Here is a 27,515-nt window from a genome sequence, read left to right on the forward strand (position 1 = left end):
GTGAAATAGAAGTAAACAAATCTTGCAACCAAAGCCATTGTCACAAAAGAACGAAAGAATAAAATAGAGTGTAAAAGATTAAAATAAAAAAGCATGGCAAAGAATAATAAAATAAAATGAAGAGAAGCTGGAGCAAAACTGCTAAGCAATTCCAATCCATTTACCCATCCATCTCGGCTCTCAGCAACAATGATATCTGCCAAGCCAGATGTAAAGAAGCCAAAGCTATCCTGATGTAAAATCTAACAATATCAGTCCTTGCCTGAACTCTCTTCCAAAAGCAGCAGAATGTGGAACAGTACATCAAGCCTGTCACTAATACCTGGAACACCTTGCAAACAGGGAAGAATCTGCTGTTGCTGTTGCCATCACCATTTCTCTAGTCTTGCTAGCAAGAGAGAGAGAAAACAAGTACATACAAGAAACTGGGACTCAGGAGAAGTCATGGTATTGCTATAGTTCAGCGGTTCTCAACCTATGGGTTGCGACCCCATTTGGGGTCGATTGACCATTTCACGGGGGTCACCAAGCAAGGCTGTCCGCCATTTTTTTTGTCCGCCATTTTTTTCCCCTTTTCCGGTGGGTGCCTTACCTCCCTTGGGCTGGGCCAGCTGGTGGTCGGCCTGCTCCGTCTCTGCCGCTTGCCAGCTACGCCTCGGCCGGCGCAGGGGGCGGAACCACTCATGCGCGGCGCTCCCGGGCAGGGAAAGTCCTCGACTTACGACCGGTTGGATAGTCCTCGACTTACGACCGGTTTAGTCCTCGACGTACGACCGGTTTAGTCCTCGACTTACGACCGGTTTAGTCCTCGACTTACGACCGGTTGGGGGTCGCGGCATTAAAAAGGTTGAGAACCACTGCTATAGTTGGACCGCTAAGCAGGGATTCAGGGTGACACATCAAACAACTTTGTTCCACGCTGATCTATCTTCCCCACCAAATTTAACAGTGGAATGGATGCAGGAACGAGAAAGGGTGAGAGAAACAAACAGTGGGTAGAGGCCATTGTGTCTAGGAGGGGAAGATGAGAAGCTGACACTTCTCTGCGATCTGGGGTGCTGTGGCCTGCTGGGGTGCTTTGAGAATTAGATGATACAAGTCAACATCGGTTATTGCTTCCTTGAGGGAGGAAATCAGGAGCAATTGTTCCTAATTTCTTCCTACATACAGAAGTCTCCTCTCCTTTCTCTATGGATAGAAGCAAATAAGAGTTCCTACCTTCTCCAGTACACAGAGAAAGAGACAGGAATCAGACTGGAGGGTTGAGGAAGACTTTAGAGAAGGCAAGATTTCTCTATCAATACTCTGCAGGCCAGAGCAGATTTATTAGCCAAAGTTGGCCTGTGGACCGAACGTTATACTGAGATATAAAGTTGCAGCCCAGATTAGCATATTTCCAAATGCTTATTGGCAAATCAAGAGCAAGGAGGACCAATTTCCTGCCTTCTGAAGACCAGAAATATCTGCCCTTGTTTGGCCAACTCTCCATCTCTGTTTATACCAGACATGTCAAACTCGCGACATCATGTGACATCGCGCAACGTATCGGGACTGTTTTGCCATTGCCAGTAATGGGGTGGGCACAGCTTCCACATGACATGTCCAGCCATGGGCCGGCAGTTTGACACCCCTGGTTTAGATGTTTTCCTGATACCTGATTGAGAAGGCCCTCGTTCCACTTATGTATAGTCCCATATACTGTTGTATTGACTCTGTATAATTTGATTCAATGTGCAGGTACTAGGACTAGTACATACCCATGGAGATGCTATTTTACTGTCATGTGAAAGCAATATAATAGCTACTTTGGAATTGCAGCGGTCCTTTCTTCAAGATTACATAAATTCTCCAATCTTCTCTTCAAGCTTTTTTGTATTAGGTCCAGTTACTTCAAAAATCTAGGATCAAACAAAAGTCAACACAGTTAATGGAAGATCAGGAATTTGAGGAAAGTACTTCTCTCATGTAAGCTTCCTCGGGTACTTTTAAAATCCCTTTTGGAGTCTTTCCTCTGTAGAGTTCCAGTTATCGATGAGAATAAGCTCAGTGCTGCAATGTTTTGCCCAGAGAACCGCATGTTTCCATTAATGCTATTTCACATCAGCAAAATATATATTTGATTTATTAGTTATTAAAGAGAGTTTCTACGAAGATTACTCTCAGCCTAAGAAGTTACTGCTTTTTCACTCTAAAAAACAGATTTTCTACACTGTTTGGTTTTATTCGGTGCTTTTTTAAAGTGAACTTCGCACTATTTCATTCTCATTAAGGCTACAGTATTGATTGCTCTTATCAGTATTCTCCTGGTCTGAGGGTTCTTTAGAAACTAAGATCTTTTAGAAAAAGCAGGTGAGGACTGTATCTTCTCAAACTGCTTCTTTTTAATAGTGTGATACCAAACAACTGGAAAGAAACTGGACTCGATTAATATGGGACTAAAAAGTTTCACTTGGTTTTTGAGTGAATCTTAGAGTATTAATGTAGTTTATATGTTATAATAGTTTACTTATTTTTATTTCTAATTATTAATATGATGTTATAATTATTGTGTTTAATACTAGTATATTTGTTTAAAAGAGAGTTAAAGGATGTTATAGATTTGTTATTTTAATAGTTGATTAATGTTAGATAGAGTATGATTATTGTATTGTTAACCCTGTGATTGGCTCTGGGAAGTGGGGGGGGAGGGAGGGGGGAGTGGAAGGGTGGGTTTTGGGGAGGGGGGGAATTATATTGTAAAACTTTTATAAAATTTTCAATTTAAAAAAAAAAAAGAAACTGGACTCGATTAGAAAAACAGCTCTGGGAAAATGCAGAATGGCCAAACATAACAGTATAAACAGTTCTGATTTCCAGAGGAAGAAATAGTGGACTGAAAACAGCTCCACAAAAAGCAGAGCTGAGGACATCGGCAAAGAGCCGGTGAAGAGACCAGCTCTTTGAACCTCTCCAGGGCAAGGGGAGGATTTGAGATTGCCCACAAGCGCTTCAGACAGCTGCTCCTTGCAAGGAAACCACAAGATAGCTTTCTCCGGCAGGTTTAGAGGTCTGAGAGACAAGAGAAGAAACATCTTGCTTAAACCGCAGATGGTGCCATTGAAAGGACACTATATCTGCATACTTCTTTTTCTAATTACTTTTGGAAATTACTTGTTAACTGCTTTTCAGCTATTAGGAACTTTTGGATCAACAAGCATTACACCATTTGATGAGTTCCCTTCAATCCTTAGTGAAAGAAAGATTTAACGGCAAATTTGAGAATTTTAATAATTCTTTTTAATAAACAGCAAAAGAGAATTAAAATGTTGATTTTATACAGTTACAATGGACAACAATGCTCCTGAAAAATTTGAAATAAGACTTTGGATTTAATTATAAATAATCTTGTCTGTGGGGAAAATGCTTTTGTTTTGAATTAAAAAAAATACAATAAGATTATAAAAATTGAACACTAGAAGGAACTAAAGAAAGTTGAACAAATATTTAGAAAATCATTTTTTCTGCCATCAATTGGTCATCTGGATTGCTGCAGCATAACTCTGTTAGCTGTAGCATAAAATGACTATTCCAATGTTCCAATTCCAATATATTTTGCACTCTTGTGTTTTTTTGTTATTTTTTTAACTACTGTGTTAGTGTTCACTAATCTAGTTTTTTTTTAATTGACTCAAATATGCTAATCATGCTACTAATAAACTGAGGTAAAAAAGAACTACAGGTAGTCCTCAACTTACAACCACAATTAAGCCTAAAATTTCTGTTGCTAAGTGAGATATTTGTTAAGTGAATTTTGCCCCATTTTAGGACCTTTCTTGCCTCTAAGTGAGACATTTGTTAAGTGAATCATTGCAATTGTTAAGTTAGTAACACAGTTGTTAAGTGAACCTGGTTTTCCCATTGACTTTGCTTCTCAGAAGATGGCAAAAGGTGATCACATGAGCCCGGGACAGTGCAACCGTCATAAATATGAGTCAGTTGCCAAGCATCTGAATTTTGATCACATGACCATGGGGATGCTGTAATGATTGTAAGTGTGAAAAATAGTCATGTCACTTTTCTTCATGCCGTCATAACTTTGAATGGTCACTAAATGAACTGTTGTAAGTTGAGGACTTACAAATTGAAAAATTTGATTCAAATTGGAAAAAGAGCTGAGATTTTTCTCAAAAAAAGAAATATATGCTAACCTACTTTTTCATTATGTTGATAAGAAGTATATGTATGATGTGTGTGTTCCTTTTTCACCTTATCCTCAGTGAAAGAATATTAAAACAGCATTGGGGATTGCGTGGTCTTCAGTCTAACAAGGTTGTTTGAAGAATATTTTTTTTCTGGATATGCTTTGTTATTTTATTGCCATAAATGCAAATTGAGGAATAGCTATTTCCGGTATTACTTAGTAGTAGAGGGACGGGAAAAAAGTAATATATTGATTGTGTCAAAAGCTGTGATCAGATAACAATCTAGATCTTCTTGATCTGCAGACCTAGCACTACTAAATATTGATTCTGCTCTTCCACCTGATCGGTTTTTATATTTTATAAAAGAGTTGGCGTGGATAGTTATTCCAATAAAGGTCTATATGTTTTTTAAAGGGGGACACACTGCAACTCCAAATGATGGACATCAGAGATGCAAGTATGAGCAATTAGTTGCCTGGCCCTACCTAGTCCAGATTCCTGGAAACTTGCAAAGCCGTTATGTTTCTCAGACTTTCCAGCATAATATTCCTGGTAGTCCTCAACTTACGACACAACTGAGCCCTAAATTTCTGTTGCTAAGTGAATTTTGCCCCATTTTACGACCTTTCTTGCCATAGTGGTTAAATGAATCACTTAACAGACGTTAAGTTAATCACCTGGGTCTGGCTTTCCTGTTGACTTTGCGGGTCAGAAGGTGCCCAAATGTGATCACACATGACTTTGAGACATTGCAACCGTCATAAATATGAGTCAGTTGTCAAGCTTCTGAATTTTGATCATGGAATCATGGGGATGTGCAAGTGTGAAAAATGGTCATATGTCACTTTTTCAGTGGTGGTGTAACTTTGGACGGTCATTAAATGAACCGTTGTAAGTCGAGGACTACCTGTATGTAAGTGTTCGCAAGGCAAAATGTATTCCTCCTTGCCTCTTCTTAACCCGGTTTAACTTTTAAGCTGCACTCTTGCAGGAAAGCCATTTAACACTTCAACAGACCCCAAAGTATTCACCTCGTGGACTATACCCCAAAACCACTAACCAAAGGTAGTTTTCCTAAATGACATTTAGATCTCTGCGTGTCCCATGAACTGCAGTTTGAATAACATGCATGAGTTGGTTGAACTTTATGTTAAATAGATGTTTTCTGCCTTCTCTCCTCCATTAATAATATTCATGCAGATGTATAAAGAGTGAAGAAAACTCTCAGACATGCGATTAGAGTTAGGAGGCAGCTGTTATAAGCAGAGATTTGATGAGGGAAAACAATGTATCAAGCCTGGATGCTGGTTCAGTCAGGAAATTGATTCAGATTCAGACCTTGCTTCTATCCTGTATTCAGAGTTTTAGTTTATACTTACAGTAGCGGCCAAAATTGTGGAAACCTTTTGGGAAAAGTTTTTTTTTGATGTTTGATGGCTAATAACACCACTTTCTTTTTGGAGTAGTACCATAAAATTATATATCAATGGAAAGATAATTTAATCAAGAATGTAATGCAACATAGTTTGTTCAATTATCTGTACTGTATTCTATGAAAAGTTATAGCCAAATAATCAGAAAAAGGAAGCACAACTTGCTTAGGTTGATATCAGATAGCTTTCCTTCATCTGATTGTAGCCAATGAGCATGAGTGTTTAGAGAGTCAATCAGGTGTCATCTTGTTTTGGCAATGAGCCAATCAGATCACAGTAAGATTCAGTTATTGATGTCATGTATTGAAGCTGAGAGGAGGATATTTGTCAGTGTGTTATGTGATCGCTATCAAGTTGGTTGGGGTTTTTTGTGTTCTTTCATTTAGTGAGCTTGTAAAACGTAATAAAATTAAAGTAATGGTGCAAAGAATTGACTGGTTGCCCAGAAAGCGATGTAAAATAGTATTATTAAGTGAACAAGGCTACAGTTATAAAGAAATTAGAAGAACAATTTCTAGTGTACACTTTTCCCAAAAGGTTTCCACAGTTTTGGCCACTTCTGTATACAGGTAGCTGTCGACTTACAACACTACATTTAGCGACCATCCGAAGTTACAACAGCACTGAAAAAAGTGACTTACAACCACTTTTCACACTTATGACCATTGCAGCATCCCTATGGTCATGTGATCAAAATTCAGACATTTGGCAACTGACTCATGTTTATGATGGTTGCAGTGTCCCGGGGTCATGTGATCATCTTTTGCGAACTGCTGACAAGCAAAGTCAATGAAGCCAGATTCACTTAACAACCGTATTACTAACTTAACAACTGTGGCAAGAAAAGTCGTAAAATGGGGCAAAACTCATTTAACAAATGTCTCACTTAGCAAGAGAAATTTGGGGCTCAATTGTGGTCGTAAGTCGAGGACTACCTGTATTTAAAAAAATAAATCCCAGTAAAGTTATTGGGACCTATATTCTAAAGCAGAACTGCAAATCTGGACACTTTTCTAATGTAATGTTTTTCCCAATGATTTAAAACTGCAGATCTATAGAAAAATTCTTCAGTATCTTTTTTTTTTTAAAGTGACATTTGTCAAGGAGATCTTTTCTGGCTGTCTTTATGTTTTAAAGAAAGCTTAGCGCACACATTTTGTGCTGATAGACCTTTTATCGAGAGATTCCTTCTGTTCTCTGAGCCTTCTGAGATTACAGTCTACAATCTTATTTTGTTTCAAGGTGAGTCCAGGAGATGACAGAGATGGGAGGAAATCTCTTTCTAAGATAATTGAACAATGCTGTACAGGATAGTTTAAAGAATGCTAGAAAATCACTTTATTGTTTTGGTAAATGGGAAAAGAGAAGGAGGAAGGAGTATTAGGTATGTTTGCCACCTTAAATTATTTAAAAATAATAATAAAAGGCTGGAAATCTCTTTCTCTCTCTCTTTTCCTTCCTCCTTCCAGGAGACCATGGGGGAATTCTATAACATATTTATTGCCTTCATTATGTTGGGCCGGCAACTCATTGCGTTGTAGACTCATTTTTATATCTGCAATATGGGAATAATATACCAGATCCATACAATAAGAAATTTGTTGATCAGACAAGTACTGTGCAAAGATGATAATTAAGTATGATAAGGACTAAAGTCCAGGTGTATCATTTTTTCTCCTTATGCTTAGGCGTGCAAAATCCCCCCTTCAGTTATTGAAGCAAAAATCTCTTGACATCTCCTCATAAATTTCTGAAATACTTTCTTTAGCTTGTACCAAAGGGCACAGTGGAACAAAAGGTATTGCTTGACTGAGAGAAAAAAAATGCTTTTTGATTGCATTTGCTGATTCAACTGTAGAACAAAAAAATACACAAAGTCTTTCTACTGATGTTATCTTCAATTATAAAATGATAAAAATAGTCTCAGTTTAGTTTATAACAGAGTATTACGTTGACCCCTCCCCCAAGAGTATAAGTAAAGTAAAATCCTCAGGGGAAACTAAATATTACATAAACCAATGTCTATGGAGATTCTCAGTCATCCAGGTTACGGTTGTCCCAAAGATGCTTTTTCAAAAGGCAACCGGACTTTCTTGGTTTTTGCTTGAAGATGTTTTGTTTCTCATCCAAGAAGCTTCTTCAGAACTTCTTGGATGAGAAATGAAATGTCTTCAAGCAAAAACAAAGAAAGTCCAGTTGCCTTTTGAAAAAGCACCTTTGGGACATGATGCCAGTTAACAACAACAATCACAACCTGTCTCAAAATTATTGGGTGTTCTGCCACTGTTGGATTCAAACACTAGATTAGACAGCACTGGAATTGGGAATGTTCATTCTCTGAACTTAATATTTCTAGCTTTCAGTTAATATTCTCCCATAAGTAGAGTTGTGAGGGGCACAATCAGGGCAACAAATGCTGAACGCAGAGATTTAGATATAGCTTAGTGTACTAGACTGTGCTTTTGGGCCACACGTACCTTGTCTCCTTTCATGAAGAACTGAAATGTTGGCACAACGACAATATTGCAGAGGACGGCTACATCCTGTTAAAGAGAGATCAACTCATATGCCATAAAGTCCTAGAACTCTTTCAGATATGTTACTTTAAAAAAAAATTGTAATAAAAACAGGAAAGAAAAAGGGTATATACAGCCTCTTGAGAGCTGCATAAAATATTCCCTAATGTTGAGGTCAGCTTGAATGAACACATTTGATATGGTTAAATAATTGCCTTTGTGCTATGTTAAAGGTCTTTCCATGTGTGTCCAATCACACTTGGCCAATAAAAAATTCTATTCTATTCTATTCTATTCTATTCTATTCTATTCTATTCTATTCTATTCTATTCTATTCTATTCTACACCTCTACTCTACTCTGCTCCTATTCCTATTCCTATCCTATTCCTATTCCTATTCCTGTTATTCAGCTCCCAGTATTACCCAACCAGTTGAAGTCCATACGTCTTAAAAGTTGGTAAGATTGAGAAACCCTGGCTTAAAATGTTGTTTAAGATTGAAAGAAGTCACTTTGCAACTGATGAACATTTGTGTACTCAATGATTAGGATTCTGCTAAGCCTAGCACACACCTTTGTTGGGATTGGCTTGTTGGTAATATTGTAGGTTTAGATGACATCAGCTCTGCAATATAACCTAGGGTTAATAGGATTTTTTGATATTGCTGCAAACATGATTTTATAAAAAGAGTTAACAAAAGGACATTTCTAACTGGGAGCTGTCCAGTATTAGGAGGTTCCTGTTCTGAAGGACCGTATGGTCAGTGTTTTGCAGGATTCCTTAATTGGACTACCAAAGCCTGTTCTGGCTGTCAGGTTCAGGATTTGCTTTCATTCAACGTTCCAAGGACTGATTATCTCCCTTTAGTAGTGTTTAGTTGGGTTAGAATAACTGAGGATAACCAAGCAGTTAAGATTCTAACACAGATGTTTCTATCTGTTGCCCTCTAAGAACAAGAAGTTGTTGTTGGTTTGGTTTGTTCTCCGGACTTGCTGTTTAACTTCCAAATGTTTCTTCACCAGGCTAGGTAACATCCTAGACTTCGGTTGAAGTGTCTTCTTTCAGTTCTTCTCTACTTTTACTGATCTCATGTGATCATGTGGTCAGTGGGTCATGTGATCGGCTGGTCATGCCATGTGACATGCTATGTGATTGGCTGGTGATGTTGTGTGAAGAGTGGTCAGTGCCGTTGTTCATTGGTCTCTTGATTGATACAGCTCCTTATGGGTTCGTAGGCTTCCTCAGAAATCCCACTGAGGATGTTAGCTAGCCTGGTGACGAAACATTTGGAAGCTAAACAGCAAGCCTTGAGAATAAACCACCAACAAAGTCTACCACCCGAGCTACACATATTTTCTATCATTTCTAAGAAGTTAGATTAGAAGTTTCATCATCCTAACTAGGACTGCAGAAAGCTGCTCAAGGAGGCATCTACTCCTTGTGGATTGAGGTACTCACTTCTGCTAAGTCCACATCAACAATACAGAATAGGACATTTTCATATCGAACAGCCAATTCCTTCAAAACAAAAATGGAACAAAATTTAGATATTAAATGTGATATAATTCCACTTGGTTTTTTTCTCCTTCCTCTTACAATATAAAGTTGTACCTCTAAGAGAAAAAAAATGAAGAGTTACAAAGACAATGGATGAAATGACACAATGAATTTCAAGATATTGAAACAAGGATTTTGTTTATTTAGAATGAAATTATTGCTTCATGGGGTGAAAGATAGATGTGTGATTATTTCAACCCATAAAGACCTTTATGACTTGGTGTCCTATTAATTGCAGGATACCATCTTCCCATGAAACTTTGCCTGACTACTTTGTGCTGAAAAAAAACAGAGGGCTATCCCCCATTGTTGAGAGGTTAGGGGGCTGAAATCTAGAAATCTGTTGTTTTTCTGTGATGAGGCCAGCCCTTTGAATTGATCTCTCATTTAAGTTTTATTCATCCCTAACATTATATATTATAAAATATTGTGTTTGATATTCTTGTGCTCCATTATTAAGGTGAGCTGCCAAGAATCTTATAATTAGGATAGGATGTGAATCTGATAAAAATATGCCTTTCATCCAGATCATGACCATAACACATCAGACATCATAAATATATGATCATTCTCTCCTCAACTATGAATCAGTTCCTCTGCACAACATTTTAAAGTAGTATAAACAAACCAAAAAGCCATAAATAAACCTTATTGATTAAATTAGTTGGGTTTCCAAATATTTTAAGCTGTTGTGATTTAGCCTATTGGATGACGAGTGCTTAATTGGTTAATATGATGACCTGCAGAACATGAACACTTCTGAAGATGACTGTGGATCACTGGAAATGCAGGCCTTGTATATACCTAAATGTTTTGTGAGCTTTAGCATGGGGACAAGATGGAATTCAAGATGTAGTCAGCCATGACTCTGAAAAATAATTCCCTGGCAGTACCTTCTGAAATCATTTTCAAAGAAGAACAAAGTCCAGTCCCAAGCAGGCACTATTGAAAGTGAATATGGGATCAAGGAAAACAGCTTTAAAAATTAAAATCTTATGCATAATAGATTTGCTCAGGCATTCACCACTACCTTCACTTAGATGGCGGGTTGGTCATGCTAGGAATCTTGTGGTCAGGGATTGTGTTTGCGTGTTGGTGTAGCAGGAGTCAAAATAAAAGCTATTAAAATTGGATAACCTCTAAATCTCTTAATTCTTTGAATAAAATGATTCTATACATTCTATATGATATGGGCAAGGGTCCCTTTGTTTTATGGAAGAAGTACAAGAATGTCTATTCTCTGGCTGTTCAAGCCCTACTCCCATGTGATGGAATGAGTTCCTGTCACTTGCCTCGGCTCCTACCAATCTAGCAGTTTGAAAGCATGTAAATGCAAGTAAATAGGTACCACTTTAGTGGGAAGGTAGCATTCCATGTTTCACTGCACGCTCTGCGCTATGGTGTGATGTCATGTTGGCCACATTCGGACAGTGCTGGCTCAATGGCCTAGAAATGGAGGTAGAGCACCACCTTCTAAAGTTGGCTATGATTAGCGGAGTAAAATCTGCAGGGACTCCTTTATCTTTTACAAGAATGCCAACTCTGTGACAGCTCTGTATCCCATATTGGGCTTAATACTTTCTTGAGAGATCTATGGCTGAAGTTGCTTGCTTGGTTCACCTTACTGCTGGAAAAGCAGCAGATAATCAACTTGTCTTAAATACTTCAGCCAAATCATCCAAAGGATTTTATATTTTGATATATTAAAATAAAACATCTCTTCTATAGGTGCTCTCCTTAAAGCCCACTGTTGCATTCCTAATCTTTTACTCTCTATTTACTGTACAGGTAGTCTATATCTGATGCCTTTCTTGAGTGTTATCCTTGAGTACCTATAGCTATGACTCAGATATGAAGAGAGGTTTAGCATCAAGTTGTATTGTGCTAAAAAGAAACTAGGATAATGTACACATTGGCAATAGTCTTGCACTGTTCTTGTATCTCCCTCTTCTCTTTTGTTAAGTTCAAGGAAGAGAACAGCTCCCATCCTATGCTGGGAAAATTATTGCTTTTGAATTGCTGTCATTTGCACGTTTGTTAAAAATGACCTTAGGTTAAAGTCTCCCTCAAATTTAGTTCGATTCCCAGAAATTACAGGGACTCCCCCAGGTTGTTTTCTTGGTACAACACATAAGTTGCTTGCAATTGACTTCTTGTAGGATTTTTAAAAAACACCTTCATTGCTGTCATTCCAACTAGATATGCTTCCACTGATTTTGGTGAGCGTCCACATAGGCAAACAATTATCTCTTCTTCCCTATCCCCACTCGTGCTCCTGTAACTTTGCCAAATTAAAAAAAAAATAGTTTTCTTTGCCATATAGCTTTTAAAAGGGGCTCTATAAAGGTATGGAATGGATGGTCCAGATGAACAAAATACTGTCCTTCTCATCCCTGGTCTTGACTCCATCATGCCATATCAAATAAATGTCTGAATTACAGTACAGAGAATATGCACTATTTCCATTCACTCACATTAGGGTTATTTTTGTTCAGATTGTTACTATAACAGCATCAAGGGTTAATGCCTCTGTACCCAATGATACAAAAAGACCAAGGAATTTACAATCTGATGCTAGAGTGGGGAGTGAGGGAGGACAGAAATATGAATTAAGAGGTTCAAAGAGAGACAATAAGAATCCATATTTTGGGGAATGTGTTTCCAGCAAAGGGAAGAAGGCCAAGCATGCATAGACATGTGGCCCTAACCATGTTGCCAAAAAAGATGAAATGTATGCCACAATGTCATAACATGTTTTATTAGTCCTGCCTCAACAGGACCACTTATGCAAAGACACTGACCCTTGGCAAGGCAGTTTCAATCAATTGCTCTGACCTAAAAAAGGATTATTGTCTTTTCCATTATCATGTTGATATTTACAAATAACTGCTCATGATTTACTTTGGGAGCATCTATATATTGAAGAGAGTTTCTAAATAATTGTAATAAATCAAGTATGTAAATAAAAATAATAAACTTAGCAAGACACGGATGTGAGCAAATGCAGTTGTATTTAGGCTTCATTTAACTTGTGAGGAAGAACAGAAGCTTGAGGAAGGAATCTAAGCAACCAGTAGGAAGTACATTTTAGAATGTCAATGGGAGGGGAAAGAAAAGGAATGATACAGGATTTTAAAAAAATCTTTTCACTTACATAAAGAAAAGGACGAACAATTTTGCAAGGCCCACACCATTTTGCTGTAAAGTTCACCACAACAAGGCGGGGTCCTGCGCTCTTGAGAAATTCCGCAAATTCTTTCTGTTTGGGAAGCAAGTGCAGAAGCAATCAGCAGTTAAAAACTTCACACAGTGTGAGAGATGAAGAATGCCAAAGGACTGATTCTTTTTGAGAGAACAATTTTCCTCACAAATTAAGCATACCTTTATTTATAATTATTTTTCATATTATATTAAATCTCATTGTTTATGGGGGCGCAATGGCTCAGCGGTTAAAGAAGCTGAGCTTGTCAGCAGGAAAGCTGATAGCCTGGGTTTGAGACCTGAGTGTCGTGGGATGGGGTGAGCTCCTGTTACTTGCCCCAGCTCCTGTCCATGTAGCAGTTCAAAAGCATACAAATGTGAGTAGATAAATAGGTACCACTGTGGTGGGAAGTTAACAGTGTCCTGTACACCTCAGCCAGTGGTGGGATTCAGCCAGTTCGCACCACTTCTAGCTAATTTTTTGTTGCCCAGGCCCAGAATGGACTTCCAGAAGTGGCATCCACACAGAGAACCGGTTGTTCACATATTTGAATCCCACCATTGACCTTGGCATATGGTTATGCTGGCCACATGACCATGGAAGCATCTTCAGACAATGCTGGCTCCCTTGGCTAACAAACGTAAATGAGCCCCACCGCCCTAGAGTCGGACACAACTGGATAGGGGAAATCTTTACCTTTACTCATTGTTTATAGAGCTGTAAATATGAGCTATTTGTAAAATGAGTGGTTCTTACTGGTTTAAGAAAATTAAAATTGTTTAAAGCTGCTTTATCCAACCATGTCCCTCTTAAGGATGCAACTCCTTAGCTCATCTAGTTCACGATTCAGTTAATGCTGAATTAATGTTTCAAGTGGAAGTTTTTCCATTCCTACATGGAAATTTTGGGGATTGTATTGCTCATGTTTAGTAGCCATCTCAATTTAAAATCCTTTCTTGGTTTATCTGAGAATTTGAGTGTTCTCTGCAAATTGGTGTGAGTTAAGAGCATCCTCAATCAGCTCATAGCTTCAGAAAGATGCCACCAAGCTAAAAAACTTCTCCAGGTATTGGTGAGCTTAGATTTCTACCCAGTATCAAACTGAATCTATAGCAATTTATATTGAAATACTTGCCTTATTGTGCATTTTTGGCAACATTGTGACTGTCTCCAAAAAACTCACTTAATACTTCTTTTCTTTTCTCACTGCTATTCATCTCAGAATGATTCGAGTAAAATCAGGTTGACAGGATGCTATTGTGACATAGTAAAGTATGTCATTCATGGCTCTTTCAATATTCAGATAGCTGTGGAGTTTGCCTAACTACATGCCTATTAGAGAGGAACTTGAAATCCAAGTGAAGCTTTACAAGAACTCTATCCTCATGTTCTTGGATAATGTTCATGGACTGTAGTAGGCTGGATTTCCAAGAGGAAGGGGGGGTGCATTCCAGAGGAATAAGAGAAATTCACTCCAGATTGTGTGTGAGAGAAAGAGGGGGGGGGAATATACCATCCGTAATAGGTCTCAGAATGTATGGTAGATGCAGATCGTAGAGTGCTTCAGTTTGGCAAGATTCTGTCTATAGGTGTGGAAACAATAAAGAACTCAGCTTGGAAGAATCACAGATAAGGTGTGTTTCGGCCATCATTAGTGCTCAGATGTGGAGTTGATTTTTTTCCAATGGCTTTTCTCAACCTTTATTTCCACCTTAACTTCTTAGTTTGCATGTGCCATGCTGCGCTTAGAGGGCATAGAGGTGTAGCTAATAAAGTGTTCATAGATATAATAAAGCATCTTATATCCAAATGTAAGGTTGGTATAGCTAGCGATCCTCTTCCTTTAATTCCTGGGTTTCAAGCTTTCAGATACCAGAGATCAAAGCAGGAACTCGACAGTCAGGTAATATTCTGCTTTTTAATATTCCCCCAAATATTTCTTTCTGGGAGGGGAGGTGCTGTCCTCCTACAGGTGTTTCCTTTTAATTCAATGGATGATTACACAAAAGTAATATGGCTGTATTTTTTTTTATATTCTCATTTCAATTCCATCCAACATGTCACTGAAAGACTGACTTCCTTTCTCCCTTCCTTCCCATTAGGTTTGGAAGCAAGTTATGACCCATAGAAATAATACCAAATGGCACAGAGAAGAAACCTATAATTTTTGCAATTAATTTGTCCTAAACAATCATGATCTTGGTGTGAAGCATTCTTTGTCATAATCTTCATATTTTGCAAGCCAGAAAGCCTAGAAATAAATTAAACAGAAGAACATTAAGTAAAAAGTACAAAATTTATAAGCTCAGTTCTGAGTGGACAGACTACACTACAGTATAGTCACTGCTTTATGTATAATCCACATGATGCTAGTTCCTGATGATGTAATGCTGAAAATTACTCAAATAACACAAATTTAAAATAAATACAATGGGTTCTAATATCTTTTGGCTATTTATATTAAAAAAAATGTATTTTTAACTGAATTGTCTTGATGATTGTTCATTGCCCAGAGTCACTGGTTTGAGATGTGCAGCTATACAAATTGAATAAATAAATATAGCCAGCTAGTCAATTTTTCAGTCTTGAAAGTGCACTATACAATCATGTCTGTATGCGTGAACGGTCCTTTAAGTCAATGTTAAGTGCCTGGATTGGTCCCAACAGGTTTTTTGGAAGATTTTTAGAAATGATTTGCCCTCATTTCCTTCCTAAGGCTGAGAGGGAGAGATTGGCCCGAGGTCAACCAGCTGGCTTCCTGCCCAAGGCAGGACTAGAACTTACCATCTCCCAGTTTTTGGCCGAGTGTCTTAACCACTATATCTATACCCTCTTCATGGCATACGAATAGGATGAGGAAAATACAATTTGAAATCAGATTGCAATTCAGTATGAAATCTATCCAAGAATACCGTTTTGCTTTGCATGTTTATGAGTTTTCAAAAGCATTGATGTCAGGTCAAGTGGTATTATTATTGGCTGGATATGGTGGAACTTAACAGGCCTCACAGGAAACCAGAATTTTCTTTAGAGACTAAAATGAGAGCCAAATGCAACAGCAGCTTCAAAAAAGGGATTTTCCTCAGGCTTATAACGAGGCAGGAAAAGGTTATTTATTTCTGTGTGCCTCCTGCTTCTTGGATAATTATTTGTCATTTTAAATGTGGCTCTGATTATACTGCAGGTCTGTAGTAAGTAAGTTATTGGAGTAAGTGATTACTCGCATGGATCTTCCCTGCCTCATATCTGTGGTCCCTGCAGCCTCCCAAAATCCATCGTACAATTCACCCAGATTTTTCCACGCTACAATTCTATTCCCTCCCCCCTACCAAATGCCTTTTCCTTTGCAGTTTTTCAGACCCCTTGTTGATTTTTGGGGCCCACCTATCTAGTCCACTACCCAGTCATAACTGCTTTCTAGCTGTTTCCACAGGAAAACTAGAGTCTGCATGGAACGGAAGCATGTCCTGGTATTCCCCCCCCCCCCAGCTCCTAAGTTTGGGATTCAATCGCTTTGCTTGTGGCAGAGGAATTCAGTCAGGTTTCAATTTTGGAATGTTCCACGCTGAAATCAAAATGTGCTTATATGGCGTGTGTTTTGAGCTCAGCACCAAAAAGGCCTGGTTTTTCCCCCCCTCCCAATTCTCCAAACAAAACAAGACTATTTAAGCAGCACTATTTAGATTGATCCAGCTGTTCTGAGGGCTGCGATTACCATGTTAGTTTATTAATTAGTTTATTAAGGAACCGTTGCTGGAATTGAGTATGTCTAGTTTAATGAAGAGAAGGACGAGGGGGGACATGATAGCAGTGTTCCAATATCTCAGGGGCTGCCACAAAGAAGAGGGAGTCAAGCTATTCTCCAAGGCGCCTGAAGGCAGGACAAGAAGCAATGGATGGAAACCAATCAAGGAGAGAAAAGCAACTTAGAACTAAGGAGAAACTTCCTGACAGTTAGAACAATTAACCAGTGGAACAACCTGCCTGCAGAAGCGGCGAATGGTCCAACACTGGAAGTTTTTAAGAAGAGACTGGACAGCCATTTGTCCGAAATGGTATAGGGTTACCTGCCTGAGCAGGGGGTTGGACTTGATGACCTCCAAGGTCCCTTCCAACTTTATTATTATTATTATTATTATTATTATTATTATTATTATTATTATTATTATTATTATTATTACTACTACTACTACTACTACTACTACTACTACTACTACTACTAATAATAATAATAATAATAATTATTATTATTATTATTAATATGAATGCTTTTCTTACACATTTCTCAAGATGGGGCTGGCTCCATTTCTTCCACTGCAACCGACTGAGACAGGAGTGGGACGGCAGGGGGGCACAGGTGAGAGATAGAGGCTGGTGGGCTCTTGTCACCAATTTGCTTGGGTTAGATTGGAGGTTGGANTAATAATAATAATAATAATAATTATTATTATTATTATTAATATGAATGCTTTTCTTACACATTTCTCAAGATGGGGCTGGCTCCATTTCTTCCACTGCAACCGACTGAGACAGGAGTGGGACGGCAGGGGGGCACAGGTGAGAGATAGAGGCTGGTGGGCTCTTGTCACCAATTTGCTTGGGTTAGATTGGAGGTTGGATCTGGCATTCCGAGGTGATTCTAGATGTCTGGGTTGCAACCATAGGTATTGAAGACTGCTTCCACTTTTCCATTTGCTGGTCAGTAGATATAGTTTTTCTATGGAAATATGCTGTAGTAGATCATGCAGAGATCTCCAAACCTGGCAACATTAAGACTTGTGGACATCAACTCCCAGAATTCCTCAGCCAGCCATACTGGCTGGCTGAGGAATTCTGGGAGTTGAAGTCCATAAATCTTAAAATGGCCAAGTTTGGCGACCCTCAAGTTACAGCATTGTTTCATTATGGAAGGAACAGCCCTTGAACACAAAAAGGTTTACAGTAGCCAGACACCAGAAGAATTTCTAAGAAAAGGTGGCAGGAAGCTGGAAGTTAGGCTAGTCTCTCCAATGCTTCAATCCAGACTGTGAAATTTGGCCCGATGGAACAAAATCAATTTGGAATATTTCACGGGGCATTTCACTCTTGTAATATAAATTCATCAACATTCTGGCAATATTTGAAAGACATTTGCTGCATCATGGGCAGCTTTTCATACCTCTGTTAGAGTTAGAAAGAGAGAAATTACATCTTGTTTCATGTTTTCATCAATTAATCCTCTACTGTTGGAGAAGCTAAAATTTGGAATAGTCATCTTACTATAGCTGTCATGAGAAAATGTCCCAAGGTAATGTTTTAAATTTGAAGCAAAATTTTGACTTTTTTTTTGACAAAAGCTGTAGCTTGCGGAGTGTAGCATGTGGATGTGTGCAATGGGGATGGAAGAAATAAAAACAGGCTCCATATCAATTAATCTGAGTAAGCTGTTCAGCCAAGATCATAATAAAAGTAGTCCTCAACTTACGACCTCAACGGAGCCCCACATTTTTATTGATAAATAAGACATTTGTTAAGTGAGTTTTGTCCCATTTTATGACCTTTTCTGCCACATTTGTTAAGTGAATCACTGCAACTGTTTTAAGTTAGTAACCCAGTTGTTAAGTGAATCTGGCTTCCCCATTGACTTTGCTTGTCAGAAGATCGCAAAACGGGGGGGGGGGTGTCACATGACCTTTGAGCACTGCAACAATCATAAATATAGGTTAGTTGCCAAGCATCTGAATTTTGATCACGTGACCATGGGGATGCTGCATCAGTTATAAGTGTGAAAAATGGTCATAAATCATTTTCAGTGCTGTTGTAATTTTGAACAGTCACTAAACGAACTGTTGTAAGTCGAGGACTACCTGTATATACACCCGTTATTTTTTCTGATGTTTACACTCTCCTATAGGTCTGTGAATTTTAACTCACCTTTGCTTACTGCCATGTAATTTATATCTGCCACATCCAAAAACTAGAAAGTGAAAATTATTATTTATTACATTTTTATACCCATCTCCCCTATATTATGACTCTGGGCAGTTTGTCTCAGTAAGGCTTTTTTTTTAAATTATGAGACTACTGGAAACAAACAATACTGTTAATATTTGTAGGCCACATAGGAACGTTAACATTTTGAGTATTATGGGGGCCTTCACAAAATGACTGCCGTGATGGGTGTGGCCAGTGCTTTTTTTGTCATAGAATTCACCGGAACAGAGTTCCGGCACCTTTTTTTGACAGATTTTCCAAGTTTTAAAAGTAAAATTTGATGTTTGGTCCATGTGAACTTGAATCGCCCTGTCGAGCAAGGCAGGTCGGTGGCAAAATTATTAAAACAGCACATGTGGGCTGCTTGTATGTCGAGTCCGATGCATGTGTACTTCATCCGGCTGCTCGGCTTGTGGCACTGCTCAGCTTGTGATTGGTCATGTGGTCACACACTGAGTGCTTACTGTGGGCGGTGACAATTATATTTCGTTACACAACTAACGTGTGTAGGTGTGTGTACAGTGATTGACTATGTGTGAAAGGTAAATAAAAGATTAACAAGATTTGAGTTCCGGCACCTTTTTTCTTACAAAAAAAGCACTGGGTGTGGCCCATCACAACACATCCACTTCAGAACAATGGTTGATGCTGAAAGATGGTATTTTCTTGCCAGAGATTTGGAATCCAGAAAAAAAAAGTAAACTTTAATTCAATTAAAAATTCAATTCTCATACTTTATATGCCAGAGACAACATTTTTGTTCAGACATTATCCCCAGCAGTAAATTCTAATTGTTTTTAAGAAGTCTGGACAATTGAGATTGTTTACATCATTTGTATCCATTTATATCATTTGTACAGTGATATAGAATTATAGTTAACTCAGCTTATCTAAATGACAGAGGCAAATGATTACCACTCAAAGCCATTTGGAACAATACCGCATGAAAATATCAATAACACATAGATGATTTTAATTGACCAAATGAAGTAATTGTTATAGTTAACAATTCACTTCACTTCCGAATCTGTGTAAAATTGGCAAAAACCAAACTTCAGCACACACACTATTTTTCTATACTTCTTTTTCAGGATTATCATCTCACAAATAGAATATTCCCTGTTTTCTACCTCACATTCCAGAGTAGATCCATTTGCTTCTCTTCCATTTATGCAGCTTCTCCCTTTTCCCATTCATTTTCTAACTTACCACATAGGCTTCCCCAATCCTTTCTGTTGCTTTTGGTAGCTCCTGTCAGCCTAAAGGCCAATTACCCTTTTCCCCACTGACCACATTTTTCCAAACCCAGTTGCAATTTCCTTTCTTCGGCTCCTTTTTGCTCCTCTCTTGAGCACCTTTCCTCCCCACACCTTTTTCTCATATCCCAGACCATTTCCAGCTGCTAGCTGGTTCATTCACATTACCGCCTGCAGGCTTCTCCCTTCTTCTGGACCAGAGCATTTGAAAACCCAGGCCTAGCTTCTCACATCTTGCCATCTTTGGGAATTACCCTTGGATTATGGCTACCGCAGGTTGTGCACTCAAGGGCGGTCCTTCCATACAGATAGTCCTCGACATACAACAGTTCATTTAGTGACTGCTTGAAGTGTCAATGATATTGAAAAAAAGTGACTTATGACCATTTTTCACACGGCCACTGCAGCAGTGCCCCTTGGTCACATGATCAAAATTCAAATGCTTGGCAACACATTCATATTTAGGACGGTAGCAATGTCCCAGGTCATGTGATCATCTTTTGCAAACTTCTGAGGAGCAAAGTCAATGGGGAAGCCAGATTCACTTAACAACCATATTACTAACTTGACAACTGCAGCGATTCCCTTAATAACTGTGGCAAGAATGGTCGTAAAATGGGGCAAATTTTACTTCACTGTCTGGATTAGCAACAGAAATTTTGGGCTCAGCTGTGGTTGTAAGTTAAGGACTACCTGTAATGTAGCCACTGAACTTTGTGCACCAGGTCAGATGGATGGCATAGCACAATTCAGGACGTTACATGGGAACATGATGGATGCACCCCATCCTAAACTCTTTGTTTTCTATTGCTGTGTGAGTTACAGAGCTCTGTCCTGTTGTAACCCTTTCCAAGAGTGCTGCACTCCCCACTGTTCAGTGTAGCCTTGCTGACTCTGTTCTACTCATCCTTTCCTAGGTCTCCATTATTTTCCCCTCAATAATTGATCGGCTACTGAGAAGGCTCCGTCTGCACCACATGCGCTTTCATTATTTTTTTTTTTACCCTAAAGGTTTCATGAATTTTGGCAAACAATGGCATTGCCATTTCTTCTATTCATGAGTGCTAATTTGTCTGCACAATGTTCCTGACTTGCTGAACAGGTTTGCTGTTGAGTATATGGGATTTGTACTTTTAACGCAAACTAACTTGTGCTTTAATAGTTGTACAATACGTAGAGATTAAAGGAACCCAGATAGAAACCAGGAAACTAAGTTCTAGTCGTGCCTTGGGCATAAAGCCAGCTGGGTGATTTTGGGCCTGCCACTCATTCTCAACCAGAGGGGAAAGCTGACAATGGTAAATCATTTCTGAAAATCTTGTTGAGAAAATTGCACCTTCCACCAGCAAAGCTTGCCAAGATGTTCCAGAACAATTCGCCAACATGTTGGAAATGTAAAAAATTACATGGAACATATTATCATTTATGGTGGGCATGCCCAGTTGCGAAAAAATACTGGACTAAAATAAAATGGATGGAAGAAATAATAGACCAACCCATAGACTGGAAACCAGAGATCTTTTTGCTGGGTATTTTAAACAGAAAATATAGTAAAGAAACACGGTACTTAATTCTACATATAACAACGGCAGCAAGAATAGCATACGCACAGTTCTGGAAAAATGAGAATATACCATCAGAGGAAGAAGTGATAAGAAAAATCCTGGACTGTGCTGAGATGGACAAATTAACAAAAGAGATAAAAGAAAAGGAAGACACAGAGTACTATCTAATATGGAACATGTGGTATGACTGGTTGGAGACTAGAAATAATAGAGGAGAATAAATGTGGAAAGGTTAAAAGTGGAAAATGTGTGTATAATGCATAGTAATAATAATATGTATTATTCTTAGTATGAAGTATAGTATGAAGGAAGAAAAATGCAAATAAGAAATAGCGGGACAACAAGGACAAATATATCTAAAGAAGAATAAGGGTGAAAAATGTAAATAATAGATTACCATTACGAAATTGCTGTTAAAAAAAAGGAGTAGTATACACTGTGTATGTGTGTTTTGTTTTGTTGGTTTAAAAAATAAAAAAAATTATATATAAAAAGAGAAAATTGCAGGGACTCGTCCATGCAATTAGCAGGAATCAGATGCACACACACAAAAAGTACTGTACTCTACTTGGGACACACCTGTTGCCCCAAGAGCAATTAATGTTAACCAGTCATCCTTTACACCTTTTTGGCAGGCTGGTTATGTTAAGTCTTGTGCTGCAGTTTTCAGGCTCTAATAACCAGAAATGCCTGGGCCTGTACAAAATGGCTCAGGACCAACAAGGCGTTTTTCCCCACGGAAACATAGCGATTCATCTTGTCCTTTCAAATCCTGGTGATGACTTGTGTCTGCTCTACAAGATGCTCTGGGTCACATCAAGGCTCTGCTTTGGCAGGTTCGGTAGCTGAGGCAAGCACAAGAGCATTTTTGAACTACTAAAACTGCCACTGAAGGAATGTCCAGTGAAGCAACTTGGCTGCTTCACTTTTGAATGGGGGTGGGGGAGCACTCTTGTTCACAAAGCAGTTTTATGGTCGAGCTTCTGGTAGCATCTTGGACTGGAAGTGGTAAATCCCAAGAACAAGTCTCTTTCTCCTGTCTCTGATAAGCAGGATTTATGAAGAAGAAAGTTAAAGGAACAAAACATGAATCCCAGCAAACATTCTATAGTATTTTCAAATGAGAAACATATACATATGGGCAAATTCTTGGATTCTCCTAGTGTAGGGGTCCCCAACCCCTGGGCCCTGGCCCACAGTCCATTTGGAACTGGGACGCGTGATTAGCTCAACTTGTGCGAGCGGCAGCTGGCATAGCTTGAGTTGTGCGAGTGGCGGGCCAATCCGCCTCCCTCCTGGGCCGCCAAGCCGTAAAAGTTGAGGACCACTGTCCTAGTGTAAATAGGAGAAGCTTGTTTTTTTTGTGAAGAGGAGACAGACTGCATAGGTTGATTATTTTGGGAACAGCTATGGACTTTTTACCTCACAGACACCCAGCTCTTACACTTTGAAGGTTGCTTCAAAGCACTCCTGTGAAGCTTTGTTCAGTTCTAACAATAGCAGCAGCAGCTAAGAGGGAGGACTAGAAAGGTTCAGGACTTTCTCCCATGCTATCAAATAAGCTTTTTATCCCAGTACCAGAAAGTAGCTACCCAAAGAAGAAACACAAATTAGATTACAGGTACTAAACAGGGTGCAACTTTATTTACAAGGTAAAGTGCATCACATAGAAATTGTTGAAACACAAGACAAGTGGTAACATATATTACAATATATTTTATGTCTTTAAACCGTAATTTAAAAAAGCAATGATTCTTCTTCTACGGATGTAATAAGAACAACAACCTAATTTTGACTCTCTGGCTTTTTCCTTTCAGGCATCACACTTCCTGCCAGCAGAGCTACATCTGGTGGATCTTTTTAGGTCAGACTTTGCACCTTCTATATTAATCCAAATAAATGGGAAAATGTGTGAACTGCTAGTACTGAAAATAAGCAATATGGTTTCATTATTGTACATTATCTTCTATCATTTGCCAGACAGAAACATTTTGGCTCAAAGTACAGCCACTCATACACACTTGTGTATGAATAAGTAGGAAAAGAAGGAATCTTGCAAAGAAAAAGATACCACAGTAACGGTTAATTTATTTTAGAGCTCTTTCCCCATTTTATGAAGATTGTCTTATAGCTGAAATCTTATACATAGTTAACTCAGGATCTGGTCCCCTGGGAGTAGGCCTGGTGAAATGGATTTCTTAGAATGGGCTGCATATATTACAAAGTAATGTAGAATTGGAAGCCTCTTAAAGCTCATTAGGAAGGTAAACTAGCCACTGAAAATGTTATTGCTATATTTTCTGGAAGAGCTTGAATAAGATAGAATGTATTTCAGTTTTAGCAATAGATGCCCTTAGAATGAGTGGAAAAAAACAACCCAATTTCTTATAAGAAAAAATATTGATGGGTTTATTTACTAACTGCTGCTTTGCTAACAAGCAAATTGCTGTCTCTCAGAGGTTTTGCTTTCTGGTTAAAACTATCATACATTTCAATTTCCCTTTTCCTTTTAATTTGGAAAATGCTTAGGAGAAAAAAAAGTTAAGTCTGTTTATTCCTTCTAAATGACTAAAAATCCTTTGCAAGAACTTGAATGTAAAATTATAAACATATGCAAGCATGCCCAAGAAAGGAAAAACACGGATAAATAGCGTCACCATACAAGCTACAATTATTCATTTCTATACTGTAATGCAGCTTCCCCCAAAAAATTGGAAGTGGAATTACAGTGTTGAATCTACACATAGGGCTAGCCCCACTCCACAAAACAAATTATACTAGGGTGGATAGTATTTATAAATACATGTGGTATGCTACAGATATGAATTAATCCCATTTTCTTTATCTGTAAAGATCTGCAGATGTTTCAGTTTGTAGTATTCGCAAAATAATAGAAAAATGTGCAATCTGAACAATTTAAGTATGAATTGTGGCTCCCCCAAACTCAATTATGTGCAAACTGCTGTTTCTATCCCTATCATTCAAACCACAAAACCCCCACAGCATTTGACATATGTCTTTCACTGGAGGCTAGTTATGCTTTGCTTTAAAATGTTCATAATATTTATTTTTTACATTGTGTACTGTAGTAGCTAGTTGTTATACTCTGGGTTTTTAAGCCAAGTAGAGTTGGGCATGGCTAGTACTTGGATAGGAGAACATCTAAAAATGTCAAGTCTCTAACAAAATCCCCAAAGGCAATTGCAAACCACCTCCACGCTGTTGTGAAGAAAAAATTATGTTGATGCAACCCTTAGAGATAGATTGCAAATTCGGAGTGTCTTGTGTCTATCAGCAAGAGACCTCTATGCTGAATAAAAAGAAATGAGTAAGTGCACGAAAGCAAATAATGCAATACAAGGGGAGAAAAAAAAGAGAGGAAAAAGATATTCTTTTTTCAAACCTATTATTTCAGACACTGTCATTATCAAACCTATCAGGAAATCTTCCTCCACAGAAAATTAGCCATGCTATTCCCAGATACACATTTAATGTTATGTCCACCCTTTAGTTTTCGCTTATGGAAAGAGTAACTTTCAACCTGATCTGAAGCCCACAATAAAATTGTTATAATTGAAACAGGGAAAGATAAAGAGAATTGCTTTGAAAACATAAGGTTCCATTTGTGGAAAAAAGGGCTAATATAGATGCATCCATTGTAATATGAATGTACTATCTTACAGGAATGTACTGTCTTACAGTAAAGAAAAGTAAGGGATTTACTTAAGAGGACAAAACACATTAGTTCTCCTTCCTACTTTTCACTTTATCAGCAAGTAAATTATTCTTGGTGGATGTCTCTGGATATAATTATTACAGTATTTAACCACAGCCTAGAATACTATGCTGTCTTTTCAATTGGGACTCAGCGGTTCTTTTCCTGAGAAATAGGTATGTTGAGGAATGTTATTTTAAAAACTTCTTATATTTTAAATCCAGGGTAAAGAACTACTACTTATTAATTTCAGTGGAAATTGGAAGCTATTTGTCCTGTTTTGACAAATGTTGCATTCTGGCAAATATCACGAAATCTGATTTTCACTTTTTTTCATGGGAAAGACAACTACTGTTTTACTTAGTTTGAACTAAGTGGTAATCATGAATGAAGGCAAATATACGTGTCCTAGGATAATGATGCAAAGTTGAATCTGGATCGGTCACCAGGACCAGAGATTTACTCTTCCAAGCTTTCAGACTCATGCTGGAACCCATCATCAGGGAACTTCTTTCTACTGGAACTTCTTTCTACTGAAATACCCATCATCAGGGAACTTCTTTCTACTGGTCTGTTCCGTGAGACGTGCTTATGTGGTGCCTTCCGATTGGCTGATTGCTGGCTAGCAATTGGCTGTTGTTTCCTTCTGCTACCAAAGAGTTCAGGTCTCCTTGTCTGTCTACGACTGATAATCATTCACCAAATCCACATATATTTTAAATATGTATCCATGATAAAATAACAAGTACTTTCCCAGTAAACTTGATTTTAGCATCCAGAAACACATTTTTATAGGCAGTTGAGTCTCTACTGACATATCTCCTCTCTTCCCCATTCTTTTTCCTTCAGATAGCCCACTCACTGGCCTGCATAGAAGAAAACATGGATTGTGCCTCTAATTTATTATTATTTCTATCAAATCTGAAATAATTCCATATTGGCAGCTCTCCTTTAAGCAACAGTTTTCCATGGCATGGAAAAATATCTGAAGTATTAGCATGAGTGGTGGGGTTGTTGGCCTTCATATATTTATTTTGAAAATAGAATATTCTTATTTACCAAGTTCAAACCATTTGGAATGCTGTAAGCACCAGTGGGATGCTCGGGGCGGCACTATAGCGCTGATGGGATGCTTGGGGTCGGGGTGGCATTAGAACCGGCGGGATGCTTTGGGCGGGGTGGTGCTAGTATGGGTGGGATGCTCGGGGCGGCGCTAACGCGAGTGTGGGTACACTGGCCATCTCTTCACGCGGCCCCGTGGCCAAGCAGCTGCGGCCCAATAGTGGGCCAGGGCCCACAGGTTGGGGACCCCTGCTGTAAGCTTCAGATTCCAATTTGTTCCATCAAACAACAGTAACTAAACATTGTCCATCTTGCAACTACTATAATGAAATAGACAAATGGTTTGCAGGAGGTATCTTAGACCAAAACCAGATCTAACAGGGCAATCATTTATTATTCATCTCATTTACTTATAAAGGTATCGGGTATGTTAGTATATAAAAAGATCATGATGGAGAGACTGAATTTTCCCCTTTTCCATGTCTTACCTTTCCTCTCTCTATTTCTGAATTACTTTCAATAGTGGATCCAATAACAGAGAAGAGACCAAGTAGAAGAAGGTTCGATCATAGTTCTTAGTCTAATGTATTCACTTACATTTTCACTTATGTTACATCACTTACATGAGGTGGTAGGGGAAAAGGAAATATGAGTCAAATTAAGTTTCATCCCCAATGCAAGCATCTTTTTTGGCGATGGAACACTTAGACTAGAGTTTTGCACCCATAATATGAAAGACTGTAAAGTTTTCTCTTTCAGTGAACAAAATTTGTACATTTGTGTGTTTGACAGCAGCAACATTTTAGCATGTATCTTTTTGCAAGAGAAAAAAAAACATAAAGATGCTTCCGTTCAAAATTAAATGGTTAAGAAAAATATAATAATAATAATAATAATAATAATAATAATAATAATAATAATAATAATAATAATAATAATAATAATAAAAATTCAAAACAGTTTTTTAAAAAATCCATTATATTTGATTTTACAGTGACTGTAGTACCAATGTCCATTGGATTGGAATCAGACTCTTCATAGTTTTTGCTCTTAAA

At 38.3% G+C, this 27,515-nt stretch overlaps 1 protein-coding gene across 1 annotated transcript; it reads right to left on the reverse strand.

The window, feature by feature from the left end:
• Positions 1–1,835: 1,835 nt before the first annotated feature.
• LOC107290345 (thioredoxin-like) lies at positions 1,836–18,143 on the reverse strand. The gene is made up of 5 exons (XM_015819220.1): positions 18,048–18,143; positions 12,842–12,946; positions 9,589–9,648; positions 8,092–8,157; positions 1,836–1,898 (listed from the first exon to the last, which is right to left on the reverse strand). The coding sequence occupies exons 1-5, from the start codon at positions 18,141–18,143 to the stop codon at positions 1,836–1,838; spliced, it is 390 nt and encodes a 129-aa protein (XP_015674706.1).
• Between the last annotated feature and the right edge of the window lie 9,372 nt (positions 18,144–27,515).

Source organism: Protobothrops mucrosquamatus, unplaced genomic scaffold, assembly GCF_001527695.2.
Source record: "Protobothrops mucrosquamatus isolate PMUCROS unplaced genomic scaffold, P.Mucros_1.0 scaffold874, whole genome shotgun sequence".
In the NCBI taxonomy this organism is placed as follows: Eukaryota; Metazoa; Chordata; class Lepidosauria; order Squamata; family Viperidae; genus Protobothrops; species Protobothrops mucrosquamatus.

Excerpts from the sequence above, each read along its gene's own strand:
- LOC107290345 (XM_015819220.1), bottom strand. The coding sequence starts at position 18,143 with ATGACTATTCCAAATTTTAGCTTCTCCAACAGTAGAGGATTAATTGAT. Across the intron at positions 9,649-12,841 it reads TTGTTCGTCCTTTTCTTTAT|GAATTGGCTGTTCGATATGA; the intron begins GTAAGTGAAAAG and ends TTTGTTTTGAAG. Across the intron at positions 8,158-9,588 it reads TTGATGTGGACTTAGCAGAA|GATGTAGCCGTCCTCTGCAA; the intron begins GTGAGTACCTCA and ends TCTCTTTAACAG.